Source organism: Scyliorhinus torazame, chromosome 3, assembly GCF_047496885.1.
Source record: "Scyliorhinus torazame isolate Kashiwa2021f chromosome 3, sScyTor2.1, whole genome shotgun sequence".
Taxonomy (NCBI): Eukaryota; Metazoa; Chordata; class Chondrichthyes; order Carcharhiniformes; family Scyliorhinidae; genus Scyliorhinus; species Scyliorhinus torazame.
The window spans coordinates 61,693,350-61,720,423 of NC_092709.1; the positions used below are offsets into that span (position 1 = coordinate 61,693,350).

A 27,074-nucleotide genomic window follows, 5' to 3' on the forward strand; every position below is an offset into this window, starting at 1 on the left:
CTGCCAAGAATCTTACCATTAGCCCAGTACTCTGTCTTCCTGTTATTCCTTCCAAAATGAATCACCTCACACTTTTCTGCATTCAACTATTGCAATGCGGAAGAGAACATCAATAAAGCGGCAGACAAAAATAATGAGAGTATTTTCCTAAGTATGTAATAATCATGAAAAGCCAGAGCAATAGGAAACATTACTCATTTCCACTCATCATAATTTGAAATCAAAATCAACAGCACTGATTAAATAAACTGCATTTATTAATCCAGAAACTTCTACATTTTCCTCAAACAAAAGCAATTCAGATCTGGTAAAACATTAACATATTGTGTACATATTTTACTCTCGATTTAAATTAAAATAATAATCTCAGTGACATCAAAATCCAGAAACATACTTCAATCCCATACCTAGATGACATGCCAGATGATTAAAATCCAAAGCAACGTTAATTTTCTCTGAAAGATTACATATTCAACTCCTTGAACCAAGGAGATCTGGATTATTCCAGGATGTTATTAATGAATAATTGAGAAGTCTGATTCATTAACAGAATCTGGAGGGGGAAGACCACTCACTGAGGACTGGACTATCTTTCTTCACACTTGATTTCAGATAACGCAGCAATGGGTAGGGTGTTCCTAGCTGAATGCATAGGTGGTAGTTTACCAGAGTTCGATACTGGCAACATATGCACTTTTTCTTGTCAAACAGTTTCTCTGCATATACTGGAGACTCCCAAGCCTCAGCTGTGCCATCCCATGCTAAAGTGTTTAGACCCCAGAGGAATGATCTGATCGAAAATCCAGACATTTGCTGTAGGGCACCGTAAGAAATTGTTATCTGGATAGAATGGAATCTAAATTTGTATGTAGTTCACCATTTGATGCTGTCGGGGGGGGCGGGGGGGGGGGGGGGGGGTTATTATGCTCCTTAAGTAAAGTAAGAATCCTGCCTCCATTTCAATATTTGTCAACGAGTGGAAACAATCTTTCTCACTATTTACCACGGTGTAGTCCCCCAGTACATGCACTATACACTTGCTGCTTCTAATCAATATGTTGCTGCCACTGCTGTGCTTGGCTCTGCAGAAAATGCAAGGTCCCAGGCCCACATCATCTTTCTCCCCACAACTCCAGCCCACATTCCATAATTTGCCTCTCTCAGCCGAGCCCATCACCTTTTCTCCGAAATCCAGTCCACTCCCTTTCTCAAGCCCAAATCTCTTAACTGTTCCTCAAGCTTAGTCTCCCCGTCCCTGTATTCCTAAAAGTTCCTTTTACACTCACCTCTTCACCTTCTGGACATTGCGAAGTGAGGCACAGCTCTCTGTGGCTGCTAGAGACAGCGAGACTGGTTTAGACTGTGAGGTATATTAGCATGCAGACTCCTACACATGGCAACAGATTTCCAGACAAATTGATGGACTATAAAAATAAACTCCTATCCAATCTACCAGTGAGTTGAAGAGCATATCCCACCACAGCCCCCAAAATAAAAACCCACACATTGTCCACACACACAAAACATAAAATTAGAGAGGCTATCCATCTCATTACCATGACTCACTGACTCACAACCACCAAAAATAATTCACTTGCAGCCGAAACCAATAAATTAATTTGTGAACTAGTCAAATTCCAATAGGTAAAATAAAACTGGGAATAAAGATTAAAAACAAATTAAATTTACAATAAATATAAGCACTTACCAACAAAAAGCCACACAACATTAGAATTGTGCTCTGTAAGAAAACCTTCCAAATCTGTAAGTGATGGGACAATACTTTCATTTTCTCTCGAATGGTCCATTATAATGTTAAGTAGGAGCTGTGAGGGGGAGGAAGAATAAAGAAACAACTGAAGTCTTTTAACATACTGTTTTGAAGAACATAGAGTTATATTAAAATAAACATTCCAGAACTAGGCATCTGCTTTATGCTGGTATAACGAGGGAAGGGGAAATAAAGTTTTCCCCTCAAAATACTTATACATCTCACTGCTATGTGCCCAGTTTCATATATTGTTGAGGAATTAAAGCATCAACAATTGGGCTAAAGATATTTCAATATCAACCAATAAGTTCAAAGTACAATAACACCATAATGACAAATTTGAGAATTGTCTGGAACTACTTATGCACAATACAGTGTTCCTCAAACTAATTCTGCATACTGCTTGGTTAGGTTTATCACGGATGTATTATAACAGAGGCAAATCATGAAGCAAGTAGTATTGAGGTCCCAGTAGGTTTTGGATGAACAGTGCAAACACACACTGCATGTTTTGAAGTCTAAAAGGAATGAGATATGGCAGCTCAAAAGGAAATAGTGTTAGAATCCCCATAAAGACCAATAACTTCGAAAAAAGAAATACAAATTTCCTGAGTATGCAATGAAAATGATCGCACAGCTACATTTTAAGACTTTTACTGCAACAAATTAAAACAACATCAATTAAACATTACTCAGTAAGCAACTAATACATTAAACTACAGAGAAGGTACTCTCCAAAAATTCCTCAACACAACCAAAAACCCCATGCCACATTTATATATTATATTGCACTCCCAGCAGAAACGTACTCTGGTGTTTAAAGTTCAAAGCTTTTCCCAGTTTTAACAAGAATGTTTCTGCCTTCCCCACCAGCCTGCATTTTCCAGTCTCCTTTTAAACAAAGTGCCCTTCACTCAATCTTCTGAACATATTCAAAGACTTCCAGTAGCAAGTCATTCTCTGGCGACTCCTTGCTCTTTAACTGTCCACAAGCTTTGTTTCATCAAATAAGGGACCCATCCTCACCCCATTCTTCTTGGTGTTTAACCCCAAAACAGTCCCTTTTGACTGTTTGGCATTGCAGCACCTGTTGTGGGTCTTCACCAAATCTCTCTGGCTGACTAATTGAGAGTCTAGACTCACCTAAGCCAGCTGCTTCCTTCTTTGTGTCCAGTTATTTATATTTGCACCTTACTTTCATTAATTTTCCATCTCCATAACAAGAAGATCACATGGATTTGCCTCCAAGAAGATATAGCATGAAGTAATGTGGACTCATTTCCAGTAAACATCTTAGGAGGTCATAACCCCCTCTCCAAACTACTCCATATTACCTTTAATTTATAACGAGGGGAAAGCAAGCACGGCTCACGTTTTTGCATTTCACGCTTTTGGACACCATCTGGAAGGCATGGACACGGTTTCAGGTTTCTTAGTAGGGTCTTACATGATCTACTGTGATGTAGAAGGGAGGGTTTCTATTTCATGGAATAATAGCATGTCTCCTGGGTCTATACCGTTGTAATGGGATGCACCTGAACCAGGCTGGGACAAGGTACCTAACACGAAGGATAAACAGGTTGGTAAGACTAGAAAATGTACAATGGTCAGAACCATTTGCAACTCTTCAGATACTGAAGTAATCCATATCGGACTTCCGGGTGCGGCTATGCAGAGCTAGGTCGCATATTCGGCAGCTCCTGCTTGGAACGGACTTTTGGGCTCTTTTACAGGGCCCCCACGGCATTTGTTTGACATTTCCCGGTGTGGGAAGAAGGCTGCAATATTCCCCCGACAGTGTCCCCCAGGAAGGGTATGTCTCTGGGTTGCCAGACACGACAGAAACAGTAAAAGATTTGGCTGCAACTGCAGGATAAACAGGGCCTCTTCCAGCATGCAGGCGGGGGAAGGGCAAGCTTAAAGCTGCAAGCTGACCTGAGGGCCTGTATCAAAGGTGAATTCTAGCAGCAGAGGGAACAACTGTGAAAAGACCTCATCAAGGCCACTGAAGGGACTTCCGGTTGCGGTGATGCCTAGCTAGCCGCACGCTTCGGCGGCTCCAGCTCCGACGGACCTTCGGGCTCTTTTAAGAGCCCCAACGGGGAATTTTTCGACGACGCAACCCGGTGTGGGGTGTGTGAGAAGGGAGTCCCCCCCAAACGAAGGAGGAAAAAACCGGCGGCGGCGGCTGCAGTGCGAGGAATCGTCGACCAAAGGGTCAGAAAGAGAGAAGTACAAGATGGCGGCGGAGAAAGCGCAGGCGACATGGGGGCCTGAGCAGGATGAAATTGTGAGACGGTGCGTGGAGCTGCTGAAGAGGGAGGTGCTGACCCCGTTGCTACAGGCAATTGAGGGGCTCAAGGAGACATTAAAGACCCAGGAGACAGAGCTCCGCGTGGTGGAGCAGAAGGTGACAGATATTGAGGACGAGATCATGGGCCTGGCGGTTAAGACACAGACGCACGAGGCACTTCATAAAAAATGTACTGAAAGGATCGAAGCCCTAGAAAATGGAGCGCGAAGGAAGAACCTTCGGATACTGGGTCTCCCTGAGGGTGTGGAAGGAGTGGACTGTGGAGCATACGCAAGTACGATGCTGAGCTCACTGATGGGTGCTGAGGCCCCTACGGGCCCCTTGGAGGTGGAGTGGGCAAATCGGATTCCGGCGAGAAGACCAAAAGCGGGAGAACCACCCAGGGCGATAATCGTGCGATTTTACCGCCTTAAGGATAGAGAAGAGGTCCTGAGATGGGCTAAAAAGGTGCGGAGTAGCAGATGGGAGAATGCAGTGGTACGGGTATACCAGGATTGGAGTGCGGAGGTGGCGAGAAGGAGGGCGAGCTTCAACCGAGCCAAAGAGGTGTTGCATAAAAGGAAGGTGAAGTTCGGGATGCTGCAGCCGGCAAGACTATGGGTCACGTATCAGGAGAGACACCATTGTTTCGAGACGGCGGAGGAAGCATGGACCTTCATCAAAGAAGAGAAATTGGATCGGAACTGAGGGACTGATGCTGCAGGAAATGTTATTGTTAATGTTATGGTAGAAGTTAATTGAGAAGTAAATTGGGAAGGGGGGAGACATTGGGGAAATGTGGGCGCCGGTGAGGGGGGAAAGACGGGACATAGTTGGAGAATGGGGAAGGGGAGGGGGAGGGGAAAGGGAGCTGCGCCATAAGAGGCGGGTCAGGTAAAGGGATGTTCCCGCGCCAGAAAGAATAAGGCGGGAAGACAGGCGCAAGGCGGATGGGAGTTCCCCACACGGGGGGGTCGAGGAGTGAGCAGGAGTAGCCGGGGTCAGTTGAAGTCAGCTGACTTACGGAAGTAATATGGGGGGAGCAATCATGCTAGAAAGAGATCTAGCGGGGGGGGGGGGGGGGGGGGGACAACTGGGTTGCTGCTGCGGAAATCCAAAAGGAAATGGCTAAAGAGTGGGTGGGCGGGGATGGTGTGCGACGCTGGGGGAGCGAGCGGGAGCGCGGAGGCGGGATATGGGACTGGCCTAGAGAAGGTAATGGCTAGTCGACACGGGAGGGGGGCAGGTAGCCCCCTAGTGAGGCTGATCACGTGGAACGTGAGAGGCCTGAACGGAGCGATAAAAAGGGCCCGAGTGCTCGCGCATTTGAAAGGTCTAAGGGCAGACGTGGTTATGCTCCAAGAGATGCACCTAAAGGTGGCGGACCAAGTTAGGCTAAGGAAAGGATGGGTGGGACAGGTGTTCCACTCAGGACTGGACGCAAAGAATAGAGGGGTGGCCATTTTGGTGGGGAAACGGGTAGCATTTGAAGCAAAGAACATCGTAGCAGATAGCGGAGGTAGATATGTAATGGTGACTGGCAGGCTGGAGGGAATGGAGGTCGTGTTGGTTAATGTGTATGCCCCAAACTGGGACGATGCGGGATTTATGAGACGGATGCTGGGGCGTATTCCGGACCTGGAGGTAGGAAACTTGATTTTAGGAGGAGACTTTAATACGGTGCTGGACCCGGGGCTAGATAGATCCAGCTCAAGGACCGGAAGAAGGCCGGCAGCGGCCAAGGTACTTAAGGGGTTTATGGACCAAATGGGGGGGGAGTGGATCCATGGCGATTTCTTAGACCTAGGGCAAGGGAGTTCTCCTTCTTCTCCAATGTCCATAAAGTGTACTCCCGGATAGATTTTTTTGTTTTGGGAAGGTCGTTGATCTCTAGGGTGGAAGAAGCTGAGTACTCAGCCATAGCGGTTTCGGATCATGCCCCACATTGGGTGGACCTGGAATTAGGAGAGGAAAGGGAGCAGAGAACACTCTGGCGATTAGATGTGGGACTGATGGCGGATGAGGGAGTGTGTGCAAGAGTGCGGGGGTGTATTGAGAGATACCTGGAGGTCAATGACGACGGCGAGGTCCCTGTGGGAGTGGTATGGGAAGCACTAAAAGCGGTGGTCAGAGGAGAGCTGATCTCCATTGGGGCCCACAAAAGGAAAACAGAGGCCAAGGAAAGGGAAAGATTACTGGGGGAGATTTTAAGGGTGGATAGGGAATTTGCAGAGACCCCGGAGGAGGAATTGTACAGGGAGAGGAGACGACTCCAGACGGAATTTGACCTTCTGACCACCAGAAAGGCGGAGGTACTGTGGAGGAAGGCACAGGGGAGGAGGTATGAATATGGGGAAAAGGCTAGTCGCCTGTTGGCTCATCAATTGCGAAAGAGGGCAGCAGCGAGGGAGATAGGAGGAATTAGAGACGAAAGGGGAGACACGGTGCGAAGGGCAGGAAAGATAAATGAGGTGTTCAAGACCTTCTATGAGGAACTGTATAGGTCTCAACCCCCAGAGGGAGAGGAGGGGATGCGGCAGTTCCTGGACCAATTGAGGTTCCCGAAAGTGGAGGAGCGGGGGGTGGTAGGCCTGGGGGCACCGATTGGGGTGGACGAGGTTATTAAGGGACTGGGAAGCATGCAAGCAGGGAAGGCCCCAGGACCAGACGGGTTCCCGGTGGAGTATTACAGAAAATATGTGGACTTGTTGGCCCCGTTGGTGGTGAGGACGTTCAATGAGGCTAGGAAAGGGGGAACTCTACCCCCGACGATATCGGAGGCGACGATATCGTTAATTTTGAAGAGGGATAAAGATCCGTTGCAGTGCGGGTCCTATAGACCCATTTCATTATTGAACGTGGACGCCAAATTGTTGGCAAAGGTACTGGCATCGAGGATAGAGGACTGTGTCCCGGGGGTGGTGCACGAAGACCAGACAGGGTTCGTAAAAGGGAGACAACTGAATGTTAACGTGCGATGACTATTAGGGGTGATAATGATGCCCCCAGTGGAGGGGGAGGCAGAGATAGTGGCGGCAATGGACGCAGAGAAGGCATTTGATAGGGTGGAGTGGGAGTATTTATGGGAAGTGTTAAGGAGGTTTGGGTTTGGGAACGGGTTTATTAGCTGGGTTAGACTTCTTTATGGGGCTCCAACGGCAAGCGTAGTTACAGGTCGACATAGATCGGGGTATTTCCGACTATATAGGGGAACAAGACAGGGATGCCCGCTGTCTCCATTGTTGTTCGCGTTGGCAATTGAACCTCTGGCCATGGCGTTGAGAGACTCCAGGAAATGGAGAGGGGTGATTAGAGGGGGAGAAGAACACCGAGTCTCGTTATACGCGGATGACCTATTGTTATACGTGTCGGACCCAGCGGGGGGGACGATAGAGGTTATGCGAATTTTGAGGGGGTTCGGGGATTTCTCGGGGTATAGGCTAAACATGGGGAAGAGTGAATTATTTGTGATACATCCAGGGGACCAGAGTAGAGAGATAGAAGGCTTGTCTCTAAGGAAAGTGGAAAGAAACTTCCGATACCTGGGGATTCAGATCGCTAGGAGCTGGGGAACCTTGCACAGACTTAATCTGACACGGTTAGTAGAACAAATGGAGGAGGATTTCAAGAGGTGGGACATGCAGCCTCTATCGCTGGCAGGCAGGGTGCAAGCAATTAAGATGATGGTCCTCCCGAGGTTCTTATTTGTATTTCAATGTCTCCCTATACTAATCACCAAGACCTTTTTTAATAAAATAGACAGGAGCATCGTGAGCTTCGTGTGGGCAGGGAGGGTTCCGAGAGTAAGGAGGGGGTTCCTTCAGCGTAGTAGGGACAGAGGAGGATTGGCACTACCGAACTTGGGCGATTACTATTGGGCCGCCAATGTGGCAATGATACGTAAATGGATGATGGAGGGTGAGGGAGCGGCGTGGGAAAGACTGGAGAGAAAGTCCTGTAAAGGGACGAGTTTAGAGGCGCCGCTACCGATCTCACCTAAAAAGTTTACCACGAACCCGGTGGTGGTGGCAACATTGAATATCTGGGGACAGTGGAGGCGACAGAGAGGGGTGCGGGGAGCCCTGGTGGGGTCCCCAATCAGGAACAACCATAGGTTCGCCCCAGGAAGAATGGATGGAGGATTTCAGAGCTGGTACCAGTTGGGAATTAGGAGGGTGGGAGATTTATTTATAGGTGGGACTTTTGCGAGCTTGGGAGCATTGGAGGAAAAGTATAAGTTGCCCCGGGGAAATTTCTTGAGATATATGCAGGTGAGGGCGTTTACTAGACAACAGGTGAGGGAATTTCCGTTGCTCCCGACACAGGGGATACAGGACAGGGTGCTTTCAGGGGTGTGGGTCGGAGAGGGCAAGGTGTCAGAGATTTACCGAGAGATGAGGGAAGAGGGGGAGGAGTCGGTGGGCGAACTAAAAGGAAAGTGGGAAGAAGAACTAGGGGAGGAGATAGAGGAGGGTATGTGGGCTGATGCCCTAAGCAGGGTAAATTCCTCTTCCTCATGCGCCAGGCTTAGCCTGATTCAATTTAAGGTGCTACATAGAGCACACATAACGGGAGCAAGATTGAGCAGGTTCTTTGGAGTGGAGGACAAATGTGGGAGGTGTGGCGGGAGCCCGGCAAACCACGCACATATGTTTTGGGCGTGCCCGGCACTGGAAGGGTATTGGGAGGGAGTGACGGGAGTGATTTCGCGGGTGGTGAAGGCCCGGGTCAAACCAGGCTGGGGGTTAGCTCTATTTGGAGTTGCGGAAGAGCCGGGAGTGCAGGAGGCGAAAGAGGCCGACGTTGTGGCCTTTGCGTCCCTAGTAGCCCGGCGCAGGATCCTACTCATGTGGAAGGAGGCGAAACCCCCCGGACTGGAGGCCTGGGTAAATGATATGGCGGGGTTCATTAAACTGGAGCAGATAAAGTTTGCCCTGAGAGGATCGGCTCAAGGGTTCACCAGGCGGTGGCAGCCATTTCTCGACTACCTAGGGGAACGTTAGAGGGAAGACAGATGACCAGCAGCAGCAACCCTGGGGGAAGGGGGAGGGGGGGGGGGGGGTTAGTTTAGTTTAGGTCAAAGATAAAGGGGTTTTGTTACTTGTGTATTGTTAAAAATTTCTGTATTGTTATTGTTGCGTTTGCTTTGTAAGAGGGGGAAAATTGTTGTTTGGGAAAAAAAATTCAATAAAACATATTTTAAAAAAAAAGAAGTAATCCATATCCAAATGTAGTAATGCCTGAACAACATTCAGGCTTGGGATGATAAGCGACAAGCATCATTTGCGTATCACAAGTGCTATGCAATGACCATCTCCAACAAAAGAGAATCTAACCATTTCCCCTTGACATTGAACAGCATTACCATTGCTGAATCTTCCACTATCAACATCCTGGTGGTAACCATTGACCAGAAACTGAACTGGGCTAGCCACAAAAACTGTGAAAGCAAGAGCAGGTCAGAGGCTAGGAATTCTGTGGGGGGTAACTTGCCTCTCGACTCCCCAAAGCCTGTCCACTGTCTATAAGGCACAAGTCAGGAGTGTGGTGGAATACTCTCTACTTTCCTGGATGACTGCAGCTCCAAGAAGCTCGACAAAGCAGCCCACTTGAATGGCACCCCATCCATCACCTTAAACACTCACTCCCTCCACCACTGACCAGAGTGGCAGCAGCGTGCACCATTTACAAGATGCACTGCAGCAATTCACCAAGGCTTCCAAACACATGACCTTTGCCAAATGAAAGGACAAGGCCAGCAGACAGTTGGAACACCATCATCTCCAAGATCTCCTCCAAGCCAAATAACATCCTGACTGGAGCCATATCATTGTTTTTCACTGTCGCTGGATCAAAATCCTGGAACCCCCTTCCCAACAGCACTGTGGGTATACCTTCACCACATAGACTGCAGTGGTTTAAAAGGCGGTCACGACCACCTTCTCAAGAGCAGCTAGGGATAGGCAATAAATACTGGCCTAACCTGCGACGTCTATGAATAAATAAAGAAATAAATAAATGAGTTCAGAGATTAGAGACTTGAGACAAAAATAAAGCTGCTTTAACAAGAGGCTTCAATTTTCATACAGATGGGAAAACACAGTAGTTCAGACTAGAAAGATAGTAAAATCTTGCATTCAGATTAGTTTTCTGGAACATATGCTTTAGAACCAAGAAGAGGGCAGGCCACATTGCATTTAATAATGATTAATGATTAATAATAATCTAATAGTGATCATAAGATGATTGTATTCAATATTAGGTATAATGAAATGAGAAACTTGAGACAGTTAGGATAACAGATTTTGGGCAGGCCAACTTTAATGAGATCAGAATCAGCAAAACTGATCAAAATTATTAACAGGTAAAACTATAGTTGAACAATGGGAAATGTTTTTTTAAAAAGCTGAATATGGTACCCTTAAGAATATGCTTACCAAAGAAAATAGCCATGGTCAAATAAAGAGGTGAGAGAAAACAAAATACTGAAGGAAGTGCATTTAAAAGTTCATTAAGAATAGTACAGATCCAGGGGATGGTGATAGATGTGAAGAACAGCAAAGAAAGATAATAAAGATAGTAAGAACTGCAAAAAAGAATATAAAAATAAAGCTGTAAGGAGTAACAGGATTAACAAAAAGATTTTACAAGTATATTTCAAGAGAACGATGTTCATGGATAATGTGGACCCTGTAAAACATATGCAGAATATGACGAATTGGCAGATTTATAAAATCATTTATGTCGTCTTCACAGTTGAGATAGAGAATATATACCTGGTATTCCAGGGAAATTAATAACGAATCAAGGACTGTAACTGACTAATGTTACTACAAGCCAGAATGCAGCTGTGTTAAGTGGTAGAAGTCAAACAGGAGGGACAATGTGTGCATATTTGAATTGAAAGAAAAAGTCCTTCACAGAGAGAGCATAAAATCATCAAAGACATTGATAGATTGAGAGCAGGCAAAAATGCAGCAGATCTATTTCAAGCAGGCAAAGTCATCCATTTTGAACCAAAAAATAAATCACAGAATCACAGAATAATAGTGCAGAAGAGGCCCTTCAGCCCATCGAGTCTGCACCAACGCATGAAAAACACCTGACCTGCCCACCTAATTCCGTGAAGGTTATGACATGCCAAGTACTCATCCAGGTACTTTTTAAAGGATGTGAGGCAACCCAATTCTACTACCCTCCCAGGCAGTGCATTCCAGATCGTCACTACCCTCTCTGTAAAAAGATTTTTCCTCAAATACCCCCTAAACCTCCTGTCCCCCACCTTGAACTTGCGTCCCCTCGTAACTGACCCTTCAACTGAGAGGAACAGCTGCTCCCTATCCACCCTCTCATGTTCCTCATAATCTTGTACACCTCAATTAGGCCGCCCCTCAGTCTTCCCTGCTCCAGCGAAAACAACCTAAGCCTATCCAACCTCTCTTCGTAACATAAATGTTCCATCACAGGAAACATCCAGGTGAATCGCCTCTGCACCCCCTCCAGTGCAATCACATCCTTCCTATAATGTGGCGACCAGAATTGCTCACAGTACTCCAACTGTGTCCTCACCAAAGTTCTACACAACTCCAACATGACCTCCCTGCTTTTGTAATCTATGCCTCGATTGATAAAGGCAAGTGTCCCATAATACTTTTTCACCACCCTATAAACCTGCCCTCAGAGATCTATGGACAAATATGCCAAATGTTCCTCAGAACTTTCCAGTGTCAGGCCATTGAATACTTCCTTAGGGCGGCACGGTAACACAGTGGCTAGCACTGTTGCTTCACAGTCCCCAGTACACAAGTTTGATTCCCGGCTTGGGTCATTGGCTGTGCGGAGTCTGCACATTCTCCCTGTGTCTGCGTAGGTGCCCTCCGGGTGCTCCTGTTTTATCCCACAAGACCCAAAAGACGTGCTGTCAGGTGCAAATTCTCCCCCAGTGTACCCGAACAGGCGCCGGAGTGTGGCGACTAGGGGATTCTCACAGTAACTTCATTGCAGTTAATGTAAGCCAACTTGTAACACTAATAAAGATTATTATTATTGTTATTATTACCAAATTACTCCTTCCAAAGTGCATCATCTGACATTTTCAGGGTCAAATTCCATCTGCTGGCAGCACGGTGGTGCAGTGGTTAGCACAGATGCCTCAAGTCGCCGAGGTCCCTGGTTCGATCTCGGCTCTGGGTCACTGTCTGTGTGGAGTTTGCACATGCTCCCCGTGTTTGCAGGTTTTCACCCCACAACCCAAAAGATGCGCAGGGTGGGTGGATTAGCCACGCTAAATTTCCCCTTAATTGGAAAAAATGAATTGGGTTCTCTAAATTTATAAAAACAAAATTCCATCTGCCACTTTTCTGCCCATTTGACCATCGCGTCTATATCTTCCTGTAACCCAAGACATTCAAACTCACTGTTAACCACTCGGCCAATCTTTGTGTCATCTGCAAACGTACTGATTTTACCCCCCACACAGTCATCTATGTTGTTCATATAAATGACAAATAATGGGTGACTCAGCACAGATCCCTGTGGAACGCCAATGGACACTGCTTCCAGTCACTAAAGCAACCGCCTGTCATCACCCCCTGTCTCCTACAGCTAAGTTAATGTTGATCCACCTTATCAAGTTACTCTGTATCCCATGTGCATTTGCCTTCTTTAGAAGACTCCCATGTGGGACCTTGTCAAAGGCTTTGCTGAAATCCATATAAACTACATCAACTCCATTAACCTCATCTACACACCTAGTCACATGCTCAAAAATGCAATCAAATGTTAGGCATGACCTCCTTCTAACAAAGCCATGCTGCTGACTATTCCTGACAAACCTTGCCTCTCCAAGTGGAGATAGTTTTTCTCCTTCATAATTTTCTCCAATAGTTTCCCTACCACTGACGGGAGACTCACTGGTCTGTAGTTCTTATCTCTGTAGGCTTATCTCTAAGACCTTTCTGAAATCAGAATACTTCTTAAAATGGTACAAATCTAAGAACAGCAAAGGTCCAAATAAATTTTAGGCTCTTACATACAGATCTATACTGCAGAAGTCAGTCACAAAAAGAAACAAAAAGGCGAAATAGAACTTTAGCAGTTATAACTAGAAAGCTGGAGTATAAAGGGGAGGAAGATTAACTACAGCTGGACAAAGCCCTGGTTGAACTACATCTGGAGTACAGTTAAAGTTCTGAACACTGCACCTTAGACAGGATATTTTGCAGCACAGATTCACCAAGACTGCCACCAGAGCGACAACCACTAGATTATATGGGGAGATTACAAAAATGAATATAGAACATTAAGGGGGGGATTTCTGAGGAATTGATAGGATGGAGAGAAATTCTTCAGAGACACTTCCACATCTCTTATTAAAATATTTTCAGTTAAGCTAGGAATAATTTTCAAGGAGCATTTCTTCAGAACTGTAGAAAATTATTAATTTCCTTTTCATATTACTATATTACCAAATTTTGCAGATTGTGCATTTAGAGCAAAAGAGATGTTTTAGATAAATCAGTTGGTACAGCGTGCATCATCAGTTATTTAAAATGATTAATACTACTTCAATGACAATACCGTCTTTTCTTTAAACCCCCTATGACCGTAACGAAAAAGGCCTGGGTAGCATTAATTTAGTGAACAGGAAAACTGACAAAGTTCTATCCCACGACATTGAAAGCTAAGTTGTGAGAGGTTGGGAAGGAAAGTACACGTTTCCCAATATAATTTACCTGTCCTGCCAAACCTTGAATCAGATCTCCCTCCCTCTTGGACCGTCAGCCTATATTCCCAGACATTTAGAATAGACCCTTGGCAAACACTAGTAGCCACAGCTTCATACAAGCTTAACAGCCTGGCCACAATCATTTGCTCCTGTGAACCCACACCATCAGCTGCAAAATATGCTGATAGCAACATTTTCCACAAATGAGCAGTTGCCTGCTTATGGAGCAGCTCAGGAAGAACACCTCAACACATATGGGTGTTCTTGCTTGACAGCCTGACAGGCAGAAAGGCCAATGCAAGGATCGTAACAAACTCATTTGAATGAAGCATGGGAGAAACATGATTGAAGTGCACTAAATATGCATAGAAGCCTCAACATTGGAGGATGAGAAAGGCCTCAACATTGGAGGATGAGAAACACCTCAACTGGAATTACATGTTTAACCAGCACTGCAGAAGTTTTTCTCCAAAAAAGATTTCCCTGTGAAAATAAACTTTTTATGGATCTCAAGTCTTTCTCTCTCCCTGCCTGAATTCCAGTGCTCTGCTTCTCTTCACCGACCTGAGCAGAGGAATTTACATGCTGGTACAGTCAGTAGTTGCAGTCAACGTGTTCCCTACACTTCCAACGTGTTTTGTTTAAAATTAGTGCTTATAATGTTTCAACTGCTGCCAAGCAGACCCCATGTTGACTAACACCAGTCCTTAACTCTCCTTGCCCAGTTAGGTGGGCGGTAAAAGGCAGATGTTGATGATTGGACGGTGTAAGTGTTGAGAATGATTAAGATGCACATGAGCATGCAGCTGAGTGGAAAAAAACTAACCCAACTCACCCACTGAGAAGCAGAGACCTGAGGGCTCTATTTTGCAAACCTGCTTTGTTCACTGCAACGCGAGAGGCTAAGTTTGGGGCGATTAACATTGGCTAACTCACCTCCCTGCTTCTATTTCCAATGCTATTCGCATATGCTGCTAGATTCAATTGTTTGAACTTGGCATGACTAACTCAAACAATGATGAAGCAGCAGAAAACACAGATCGTTCAAAACTGGAAATTCAAATAGGCAAACCTAAAAGCATAAAATAAATCAATAAAGCCAAAAAGTTTCTTAAATCTTATCAAATTTATATACGCATATTTAATCATTGCTCAAGCTGGGGCTAATCACAGCCCTGAAATGAATATGGAGATGGGGAGGGTCGAATGCCCTATCCTATGATGTTTTCATAAAAACAAAAAGAATTCCAGTAAGATTATTACTTAAAATCAGTGAATATTTTAAGCATTTTGTTTCTAGGCTTACCTCTGCTTCAAGGAAAGAGCATTAACTACAGGTTGACCAGATAATTCATGACAGCCAGGATATTTAGGTAGGAATGTGATGCGTTTATATTGTTGAAGGCAGGGTAGAGCATGTGGAGTAAGTTCAAAGGTCTGGATCTCAGGAGAGATTTGACAAAGATGCCATGAATACAAGACAAAGGGAGTGTTAAAGACTAAAATAGGTGCTAATCACGGCATAGAAGTATGATAGTGGAATATATTAATGGCAGAACAAGGGCCTGGACTTCTTGAAAGCAAAACATCAAAACAAGTTGATTGGGGGGGGGGGGGGGGGGGGGGGGGGAGTGAGTGCGTGAGTGAGTGCGTGAGTGAGTGCGAGAGTGAGTGCGAGAGTGAGTGCGAGAGTGAGTGCGAGAGTGAGTGCGAGAGTGAGTGCGAGAGAGAGTGCATGAGTGAGTGAGTGCGTGAGTGAGTGAGTGCGAGAGTGCATGAGTGAGTGAGTGCGTGAGTGAGTGAGCGAGCGAGAGAGAACGAGAGATAGAGAGAGAACGAGAGATGGACCGAGAGTGAGGCAAAGGGGTTAAGATTTAATATAGAACAAAATGGAGGAGACGCTTCATGGTCTGAAGTTTTAAATTCAATGTCCAGAGGCTGTAAAGTGCCTAATCGAAAGACGAGATACTGCTACTCCAGCTTGTGTTCAGCTTCACTGTAACACTGCAGCAGGCTAAGGACCAAAATGTGATGAGAGCAAGCGACAGGAAAGTCAGGGTCATGCTGGAAGACTCAGCGAAGGCCATCCAGTATCCAGTCTGTGTTTGGTCTCCCCAATGTTGAGACCACATTGTGAACAGTGAATACAGTAGACTAAATCAAAGGAAGTGCAAGTAAATTGATGCTTCACCTGAAAGAAATGTTGGGAGCCTTGGATGGTGAGGACAGAGGAGGTAAAGGGGCAGGTGTTACACTTTCTGCAACACATGGGAAGATGCAGTGGGAAAGTAAGGAGGTGTTGGTGGTGATAGAGGAGTGGACCAGGATGTTACGGAAGGAATAGACCCTTCCCTTGGTGTCCGGGGGGGTTGGATGGGGTTACTGGGTTACAGGTATTCTTTCCAAGAGCCGGTGCAGACTCGATGGGCCGAACGGCCTCCTTCTGCACTGTAAATTCTATGATTCTATGATTCAAAATGTTGACAAGCAAAGTGAAGGGAAGATGGGTTTGGTGGTGGCATCATGCTGGAGTTGGTGGAAATGGCAGAGGATGATCCATTGCATATGGAGGATGTGGTTTGGAAGGGGAGGACAAGGGGAACCCTTACCTGGTCCTGGAAGGGCGAGGGCAGAAGTGAGGCAAACGGGTCAGACACACTTGATAGCCATGTCAATCACAGTGGAGAGGGGGTGGCGCTTGGAGGGGATCCTCAGCTCAGGAAAAAGGGAGACATATCAGAATCACTGTTGTGGAAGATAGCATCACTGTAACAGGTGGAACGGAGATGGACAACTGGTAGAGTCCTTACTGGAAATGTGGGGTGAGGAGGTGTAATCGAGATAGCTGTAGGAACCAGTAGCTTGTAATTTACACAGAAATTACAGTGCAGAAGAAGGCCATTCGGCCCATCGTGTCTGCAGCGGCTCTTGGAAAGAGCACCCTACCAAGCCCACACTCCACCCTATCCCCATAACCCAGTAACCCCATCCAACACGAAGGACAATTTTGGACACTAAGGGCAATTTAGCATGGCCAATCCACCTAACCTGCACATCTTTGGACTGTGGGAGGAAACCGGAGCACCCGGAGGAAACCCACGCACACACGGGGAGAACGTGCAGATAGTGAACCAAGCCAGGAATCGAAACTGGGACCCTGGAGCTGTGAAGCAATTGTGCTAACCACCATGCTACCATGCTGTCTATCAATAATGAATATTGATAGACAGTCTATTATCAGAAATAGAGACAGAGAAGGCAAAGAAGGGAACTAAGCTGTGATAGATGGGCATTGTGAAGGTGAAGGAGGGTGGAATTTGGAAGCAAATTTGATGAATTTGTCCAGACCAGAGTATGAATTGGCACCAATCATCACTGATATACGAGAAAAAGAATTGTGGGAGGCGGAGAGGCACCCAACACGGGTAGGACTGGAACAAATAATGTTTCACAAACCCTACAAAAGCACAGGCATAACTAGCACCCATGTGGGTACCCATAGGCACAGATTTTATTTGGGGGAGACTAAACTCAGAATGGGTGACCGCTTTGCGGAACACCATTGCTCAGCCTGCAAGCATAACCTAGAACTTCCTGTCACTTGTCATTCCAATTCACCATCTTGCTCTGCTCATATTTTGATCCTTGGCCTACTACAATGTAACAGTGAAGCCCAACGCAAGCTGGTGGAACATTACCACAACTTCAGATTATGCAGTGTACAGCCTTCTGCATTCAATGCGGTATTCAGCAACTTCAGGCCATGAACTCTGTCCTCCATTTTGAAATTCAGCAGTCACCAAAGGCAAGCATGCAGGTACAGCAGGTGGGTACAGGAGCAGGGATGTCTTGCTTTAATTATACAGGGCCTTGGTGAGGCCACACCTGGAATATTGGGTGCAGTTTTGATCTCCTTATCTGAGGAAGGATGATCTTGCTCTAGAGAGAGTGCAGCAAAGGTTTAACAGACTGATTCCTGGGGTGACGGGACTGACGTATGAAGAGAGATTTAATCGGTTAGGCTTGATTTTGTTGGAGTTCAGAAGAATGAAGGGGGATCTCATAGAAACCTATAAAATTCTAACAGGATTAGACAGGGTAGATGCAGGAAGGATGGTGGCTGTGTCCAGAATTAGGGGTCACAGTCTGAGGATACGGAGTAGACTATTTAGGACAGATATGAGGACAAGTTTCTTCACTCCGAGAGTGATGAGCCTGTGGAATTCGTTAGCACAGAAAGTATTTGAGGCCAAAACATTGTATGTTTTTAAGGGCAGCACGGTGGTGCAGTGGTTAGCACTGCTGCCTCACGGTCCCGAGGTCCCAGGTTCAATCTCAGCTCTGGGTCACTGTCCGTGTGGAGTTTGCACATTCTCCCCGTGTTTGCGTGGGTTTCACCCCCATAACCCAAAGGTGTGCAGGGTAGGTGGATTGGCCACGCTAAATTGCCCCTTATTTAGAAAAATTGAATTGGACACTCTAAATTTTTTTTTAAACATTGTATGTTTTCAAGAAGCAGTTAGATATCACACTTAGGGTGACGGGGATCAAAGGATATGGGGGGGAAAGCAGGATGAGGCTATTGAGTTGGATGATCAGCCATGCTCATAATGAATGATGGTGCAGGCTCGAAGGGATGAATGGCCTCATCCTTATCCTATTTTCTATGTTTCTATGCTATTGTCTGCTATAAGAGAAACTGAAACCTTCTACAGACTATTTTGCTTTTAGACAACGCTGACATCTTTTTCTATTAACACATTCTGCTGTTTTGCTTTCGGCAGTGCTGGCCTTTTTTTCTGTTCTTAACACCTACCCTGGACCAAAGGTTTCACCTAGGTAACGTCATTACCACTCCCCGTCTTGTGCTCCACGCCATCTTTGTCTTTTAATCTCTTCTGACCTTCTATTTTGCTTCAACCTCCCCTCTCTGCTTTTTCAACAGCATGAAACCCATCACATTTTGCTTTTCCAATTCCGAAAAAAAATCATATTGGACTCAAAACATTAGCACTGCTTCTCTCTCCACAGATTCTGCCAGGCTTAGTTTTTGCAGCATTTTCTGATAGTATATAAATTGTTAGGTTTATATTTATAATTGGCATTCAATTAAAAAGGTTAATAGCAAGTTTGTTTATAGTTAATCGCTGCAAACATAGGACTTCTATTTGTAATGTTATCTGCCCACGCAATACATAATGAACAGTAGATTATTAGAAGAAAACCTACTGCTATAATATTTATCCAATAATTGGACCTGACCAAATAACATGGAGCAGTGAAGTCATGAATCTTCATTCAGTCAGAATGTTGTCTGTGTGCTATGGGAACAAAATAGGAAAATAGGAGCACAGCATATTTTTTGAACTAGGAAGAACTACAAAAAAAAGAGCTCATAAATCAAGCAAAGTTGTTACAGGTTATAATAAGAAAACAAAATACTGTGAATGTTGTAAATCTCAAAAAAACCAAAAAATACTGGAAAATCTTAGCGGCATCTCTAGATAAGGAACAATTAACTGTTCAGATCGATGACTTTTCATCGCAACTGGTTTAAGCAACATGGCACAAACAACATAATTACATCACACGGTACTAAAGCAGAAAAGATTCTGTCCTTGTTTCTAATGTTTAAATATTATTGAGTGTTGGCAACATGATTGCTGGGATGTTACTGCTGTTTAGCACCAACATATTATTTTTAATAGTGCATGGCTGATTCGTTTAACTATGTCGGCCCTTTAGTTTTTTTTGCGCAGTCAAATATGCAAGGTAACTTAAAGGAGCGATTCAAGCTACACAATAACTTTCAGATTGCTGTGCAACCATGCAGCTGAGAGAGAACATGCGGACTTTGTAGAATACATACAAGCAAGGAAAAACAGAATATTGAGTATTCAATACATTCTGTTTTATCCACAAATGAGAGTAGAGAATGGCAACAGAAATACTCAGTGGATTTTCAAGGGCGGCATGTTGGCACTATGGTTAGCATTATTGCCTCACGGCGCCGAGGACCAGAGTTCAGCTGTGTGAAGTTTGCACATTGTCTGCATGGGTCTCACTCCCACAACCCAAATATGTGCAAGGTAGGTGGACTGACACTAGATGGCCCCTTAATAATAATCTTTATTGTCACAAGTAGGCTTACATTGGCAATGCAATGAAGTTACTGTGAAAAGCTCCTAGTCTTTGGGTACACAGAGGGAGAATTCAGAATGTCCAAATTACCTAAGAGCACGTCTTTTGGGACTTGTGGGAGGAAACCGCATCTGGAGAAAACCCACGCAAACACAGGAAGAATGTGCAGCTCCGCAGACAGTGGCCGAAGCCGGAAATCGAACCTGGGACCCTGGTGCTGTGAAGCAACAGTGCTAACCACTGTGCTACTGTGCCATAATTGGAAACATTTTTTAAAATATATACATAATATATATATATATATATATTCAGTGGTTTTAACAGCAATATCACAAAGAAAGGAACAATGCATCCAAACTTCTGCCGAAAATTCTCAGAAATTTACCTGACATGAGTATTTCAAAATTCAGGTTGATATAATCATAAATATTAGAAATAATGAACAAATGGACAAATAATGAACATGAAATGCGCTTAAAAAATAACTGGTTAATTGCATGAATTTTAATGAGGTAATGATTCAATTTTAAATGGGATGCAGAAATGAAAAGACCCACGGAAGAACCTGCACAAATCACTCAAGGTTGCAGGACCTTGTCGAGAGGACTATTTAAAAGGTAGTCGGGATCCCTAGCTTTATAAATAGCCACACAGCATAACTTCCTTGCTTTTTTACACGTTTAATTTAATTTTATAAATTACTTGTTGGGCTGCAGCTGCAGTAACGTGTCCAATGCTGGACCCCAGACTTCAGGAAGCATGTTAACACTTTGAAGAGGGTGTTGAGAAAATTACTGGAATGGTGTCAGAGCTGCAAGACTGGTGTATAGAGAAAGTCGAGAAATTGGGGTTGCTTTCCTTACATCAGAGAATGTTAAGGGGAGATTTAATAGAGTGTGCAAAATCATGTCGGATTCTGATGGGAGTAACTTTGGATGAACCATTTCCAAAGACAGTGCAATAAATAGCTAGAGGACACATTTAAAATAACTGGTGAAAGAACCCGGAGATTAGATGATTTTTAATGCATCAAGCTGTTACAATCTGTAACAAATTTCCTGAAAGGGTGGTGGAAGAGGGTCAAAATATTTTTTTTGATGCGGACTCTGAGATTTTCCTAAGATAACAGAGTATAACTACCTAAGGGCTGTAGTAAGTTACAGAGATGGGAAGGGGGAAAACCATGGAGGGATGTGAAAAAGTATTTGAATTTTAAAATTGATTCATTACTCAATCAGGAGCAAATATAAGTCAGTGAGAATAGAGGTAATGGGTGATGCAATAATAAAACATCATGTACTTCATCAAGGCCCTACTGAGGCATCACCATTGAAATTTATTGGCACACTCGTTTCAGACATCTTCATACTCTCTCCAGGTAAATATTTACTGCTCCTTGCTACACGGAAAAGGAAGGTAATCTCTACAGAATTTCCAAGTAGAGCCGGCTTCCACATTGCTGGAGGAGGCGCTGACGACAGGGGAATTGAAGAAGAGGGTAGTATCGGCGGTTTACGGGGCTATTTTGTGGGAGAAGGCGCCGCTAGAAGGGATCAAGGCAAAGTGGGAGGAAGAGTTGGGAGAGGGTATGGAGGAGGGGTTCTGGTGTGAGGTGCTCCGGAGAGTGAACGCCTCCACCTCGTGTGCGAGGTTGGGGCTGATACAGCTCAAGGTGGTGTATAGAGCGCACCTTACAAGGGCGAGGATGAGCCGGCTCTTTGAGGGGGTAGAAGATATGTGTGAACGTTGTGGGGGGGCCCCGCAAACCACGTTCATATGTCTTGGTCCTGTCCAAAGCTGGAGGATTACTGGAAGGAGGTTTTTAGGGTAATCTCTAAAGTGGTGCACATGAAATTGGACCCGGGCCCTCGGGAGGCCATATTCGGGGTGTCGGACCAGCCGGAGTAGGAAACTGGCGAGTAGGCAGATGTTGTAGCCTTCGCCTCGTTGATCGCCCGAAGGCGGATCCTGATAGGGTGGAGATCAACCTCTCCACCCTGTGCCCTGGCGCGGCGGGGGGACCTGCTGGAATTCTTGACACTTGAAAAGGTCAACTTTGAACTGACGGGAAGGATGGAGGGGTTCTACAATTCATGGGCATTATTCATTATGCACTTTCGAGAATTGAATCACATTGAACATTGGGGGTGGAGGGGGACTGTATGTGTTAATGGTGACTATGGGTGATTCCTGATTCCTTTTTGTCATTTGTTTATGTTAACATGCAGGCTAATGTCTGGGGTTTGTTGGGAGGATGGGATCGTTGTTATCGATATGAGGATTGACATTACATTCGTTACTGATTATTGTTTATTGTTGGGTGTAAATTTGGGAGAAAATGTGTAAAAGGAGAATAAAAGATATCTTTTAAAAAAACTACTCCATTTTCCAAAATTCAAGCTTCAAAGTTACTAATTTTTTATAATTGTAAAAGGATTCTAAATAATACTCGAACAAGAGCTAGTTAATGAGATACACACCTGCACTGCGTCAAGTTATATACAGAATTCTCAATTCAACATCCCGGCTGACAGATTTAAAAGTCATCCTTGGTACCAATCGGCATTACACATACACATACACACTGTACATACACATTGTCTTCAAAATCAAAATATAAACAAACCGAGATTTATTTTTCAATGTGTTGATTTAGTCCTCTGAATATTTCTATACATTTAGCTCTCCAGAAGTCTTCATCATATCACAGATTTCTCCAATACCCAGAAAGTGGCGGCTTCAACAAAACATATTAAACTCAAAAGCAGAATGATTTTCAAGTGGAGAGAGATTGGGAAATGTTGGTATTTAGAGGGGCCCGAGTGTTCCAGTACACGAATCACAACATGTTAGCATGCAGGTAATGTAAGCAATTGGGAAATTACAAAAGGACTGGAGTACAATTGAAAATAAATCTTAGTAAAAATGTATAGAATTTTGATAAGACCTCTCCTAGAGTATGGTGCAGTTTTTCCTCATCAAAGAAAGGAATAGCCTAACCTTGTTCCTTATTTATGTTCTTAAGTTGTTAGTCGCTAAAGAAATCATTTGACCATGTTACGATGCTACAATACCTACCACAAAATATTACTTCAATTATCTATTTCCAAAAATGAGACAACAATGTTGGCAAAGGAACATGGCACATCCCAAGAGCTCCTGTTCTCATAGTAACAAGGGTTGGGTGAGAGCAAAACAAGACCATTAGGGGTGTAAAGAGCTGGGTGAGAGGCGGAGATCAGTGGGAGTAGAACGAGCCCAGTGGCGGTATATTGAGGTGGTTGGGAGCAGAACGAAATCAGCAAAGCTGAGTGGGAGGAGGCAGACTGTGAAAAAAGAGAAAAACATCAAGATGTGACATCACAGCAAAGCAGTTCGTTGAGGCTCTCCCAGTTTTCCCTTATTTTCTCTTTTCTAAACTGGACATTGGTCTAAAATAGGAACGGAGAAATTAAAACTTTCAATCAGGGAAGTATAACAATACGTAGATTCATATTAAAAGTATGAGCACAAATTACTCTCAAGACATTATTTAAAATTAATTGTTTTGACGAAGTACAAGCTACATCCTAAAATAGGGAATTGAGCATTTCTTTGAAAAAAGACACTGGATGGGCAACTGACAGCTGTGACTTGCAATTCCTGCACCATATGGGAACTTCAGGACAATTCACACCTCTTGGGGGACCACAGAAATACAGGAAATGTCCCCAGCTGCTTCAGCTTGAGTTCACAGATTTCCAAATATGAAGATTAGCTGGCGTCATGGCAAAGCATCAAGAAGGATGAGTGTTTCCTGCCTGGGCAATTCAAGATGTACCTATCCCATAGGCAGACAGAGTTCATGATAGTAGAAAGAGGCAGGGAGTTCAGAAGTTTGGTTTTGCACAGTGGGCTAAATCGCTGGCTTGTAATGCAGAACAATGCCAGTAGTGCGGGTTCAATTCCGGTACCAGCCTCCCCGAACAGGTGCCGGAATGTGGCGACTAGGGCCGTTTCACAGTAACTTCATTGAAGCCTACTTGTGACAATAAGTGATTATTATTATGTCTTCAGGGTGTGCCACTCTCAAATTGGTACGCATCAATGACTAAGAGTGACAGTGCGTTGAAGGTGGCTAGGCCATGGTACCTGTCATGGGACTGCACGGGTCTGAAGAGGAAACAGCAAAGTGTAGAAATACTATTGTTATAGGAGATTCCATAGTTACGGGAACATAGCCAGGTGTTTCTGTAACCATCATTGAATGTGCCGCATGGTGTTTTGCATCCCTGCTGCCATTGTCAAGGACATCACAAAGAGACTGCAGAATAATCTGCAGGAGAAAGGGACTGTCCACCTTGTTATCAATGAGAAAGAAAGGGCAGATGGTTCTGCGAGAAGACTTTCAGGAGCTAGGGGGTAATTAAAAAGTAGGACCTCAAAAGGTAGTAATGCCTAGATTACTCCCAATACCATACGATAGCGAGAATAAAAATAGGAAGATGACGAGGATCAGACATGGTGCAGGAGGGACGGCTACAGATTCTTGTGGCATTGGGTCTGGGACCAGTTCTAGGGCAAGAGACACCTATTCAAAGAGGACGGGTTGCACCTCAGGGAACAACAGGCGTGATTCTCCCAGCCCGGGGCCGGGCCAGAGAAATCCCGCAACCGGGCCACGCCGCCCCGACGCCGGCAGGGATTCTCCGCGGATCGGGCGGCGCCAGTCGCGGTCCGCTGTACGCGGCCGGGCCGCCAATTCTCCAGCTCGGATGGGCCGAGCGGCCGCTCTAAAAAGGCAGAGTCCCGCCGGCGCCGTCCACACCTGGTCGCAGCTGGCGGGAACTCTGCGCGCAGGGTCGGGGGTGGCAACGTGTGGGATGGGGGGGGGGGGGGGGTCCGATGGGGCCTGGCCCACGATCGGGGCCCGCCGATTGGCGGGCCGGCCTCTCGCTTCCCGGGCCTATTTTCTTACGTGCCGGCCCCTGAACTCCCGCGCCATGTTGCGTCGGGGCTGGCACGTTGAGAGAGGCCACCACGCACGCGCGTGTTGGCGTCGGCGCCACTGCACATGCGCAGATCCAGCGCCGCACAGTTTGCACCGGGATAGGAGGCTGGAGCAGCGTGAAACGCTCCAGCGCCGTGCCGGCCCCCTGTCGGGGCCAGAATCGGTACTCCCAGCAGTCCGTTCACGCCGTCGTGAAGCGCGAAGGCGTTTCCGACGGCGTGGACACCCTGCCGCCGAATGGGAAATCCCACCCAACATCTTTATGAATGTGGTTGGGAAGGTTTCAACTATTGGCAAGGGCTGGCAAAAGCATATAGAAATAGAAAAGAAAAATAAGGAGCATTAAAAAGAGTGACATGTAGTACAAAAGAAGTAGTACTACATTAGATAGGAGTAGACTAAGAAGGACTGCGAGGAATACAGATTAGAATGTATGTACGCAAATGCACAAAGTGTGGTGAATATGATTCTGGAGCAGGCCACAGGCTGCAGGGTTGCTGGGAGAGGTGAGTGCATATTTAAAAGAGACTTCAGTTCCTGGAGCAGGCCACAGGCTGCAGGGTTGCTGGGAGAGGTGAGTGCATATTTAAAAGAGACTTCAGTTCCTGGAGCAGGCCACAGGCTGCAGGGTTGCTGGGGGAGGTGAGTGCATATTTAAAAGAGACTTCACTTCCTGGAGCAGGCCACAGGCTGCAGGGTTGCTGGGAGAGGTGAGTGCATATTTAAAAGAGACTTCAGTTCCTGGAGCAGGCCACAGGCTGCAGGGTTGCTGGGAGAGGTGAGTGCATATTTAAAAGAGACTTCACTTCCTGGAGCAGGCCACAGGCTGCAGGGTTGCTGGGAGAGGTGAGTGCATATTTAAAAGAGACTTCACTTCCTGGAGCAGGCCACAGGCTGCAGGGAGAGGTGAGTGCATATTTAAAAGAGACTTCACTTCCTGGAGCAGGCCTATTGGCTCATTGGAAATCAGGCAGGGTACAAAAGGTGTGGCAAGAGTGCCTTTAGACAGGGAGTGCTGATTGGAACAGAGCGCATCTGAGTTTAGGTGAGTGACTGAGTTCGGGTGAGTGGCGAGAGAGGGCTGTGTTTTTGTGGTGTTCGGGTTAATCCTGGAGGTTCTATAAAAAACATTTTTTTAAATTATTTAAATTAATTAACTAGTTGAATATGGCTGGACAGGTGATGTGCTGTTGCTGTATGATGATGGAACTGGTGGATCCCATTGAGACCGTCAGTGACCACATCTGCAGCAAGTGTTGGCTGCTCGAGGAACTTTGGCTCAGAATTGATGAGCTGGAGACCGAGCTGCACACACTGCGGCACATCAGGGAGGGGGAAAATTACCTGGACGCTTTGTTTCAGGAGGCAGTCACACCCGGTAGAATAAGTACTGTTAATTTGGTCAGTGGTCAGGGACAGAGTGGTGTGACTGCAAGGGAGGCAGGTAGGGGGATCCTGAGTGGAGGAGCCTCAGCCCTTGACCTTGTCCAACAGGTATGAGGTACTTGCTCCCTGTGTGGATGAGGAAGAGGGCTGTAGGGAGGATGCGTTGACTGACCACTGCACCGTGGTACAGGAAGCCATTCAAGAGGGGGGAGCAAAAAGACAAGTGGTAGTTGTAGGGGATTCTATAATTAGGGGGATTGATGGCATCCTTTGTAAGCCAGATCGTGAGTCCCGCATGGTATGTTGCCTGCCCGGTGCCAGGGTGAGGGACATCTCTGATCGGCTTGAAAGGATTTTGGAGAGGGAGGGGGAGGATCCAGTTGTTGTGGTCCACGTTGGGACTAACAACATAGGTAAGACTAGGAAAGAGGACCTGTTTGGGGATTATCAAACACTAGGGACTAAATTAAAGAACAGGTCCTCCAGGGTTATAATCTCTGGATTACAACCCGAGCCACGTGCCAATTGGCATAGGGTTGAGAAAATTAGGGAAGTTAACACGTGGCTAAAGGAGTGGTGCGGGAAAGAGGGATTCCATTTCATGGGGCATTGGCATCAGTACTGCGGCAGGAGGGACCTGTACCGTTGGGACGGTCTTCATCTGAACCATTCTGGGACCAGTGTTCTAGCGAATAGGATAGATAGGTTGGTCACAAGGACTTTAAACTAGCAAGTTGGGGGGGAAGGGAAGGGTAAAGCTATGGAC

General features: G+C 45.6%; 1 protein-coding gene across 10 annotated transcripts in view; it reads right to left on the minus strand.

Annotated features, from left to right (window-relative positions):
* The window catches only part of kiaa1109 (KIAA1109 ortholog), a 626,997-nt gene that overhangs the window by 571,079 nt on the left and 28,844 nt on the right, over positions 1-27,074 (minus strand). For all 10 annotated transcript variants that reach the window (XM_072495716.1, XM_072495713.1, XM_072495719.1 and 7 more), the window contains exon 3: positions 1,709-1,826. In XM_072495716.1, coding sequence (XP_072351817.1) covers positions 1,709-1,808 — 100 coding nt within the window. In that variant the 5' untranslated portion in view covers positions 1,809-1,826. The remainder of the gene's footprint in view (positions 1-1,708; positions 1,827-27,074) is intronic.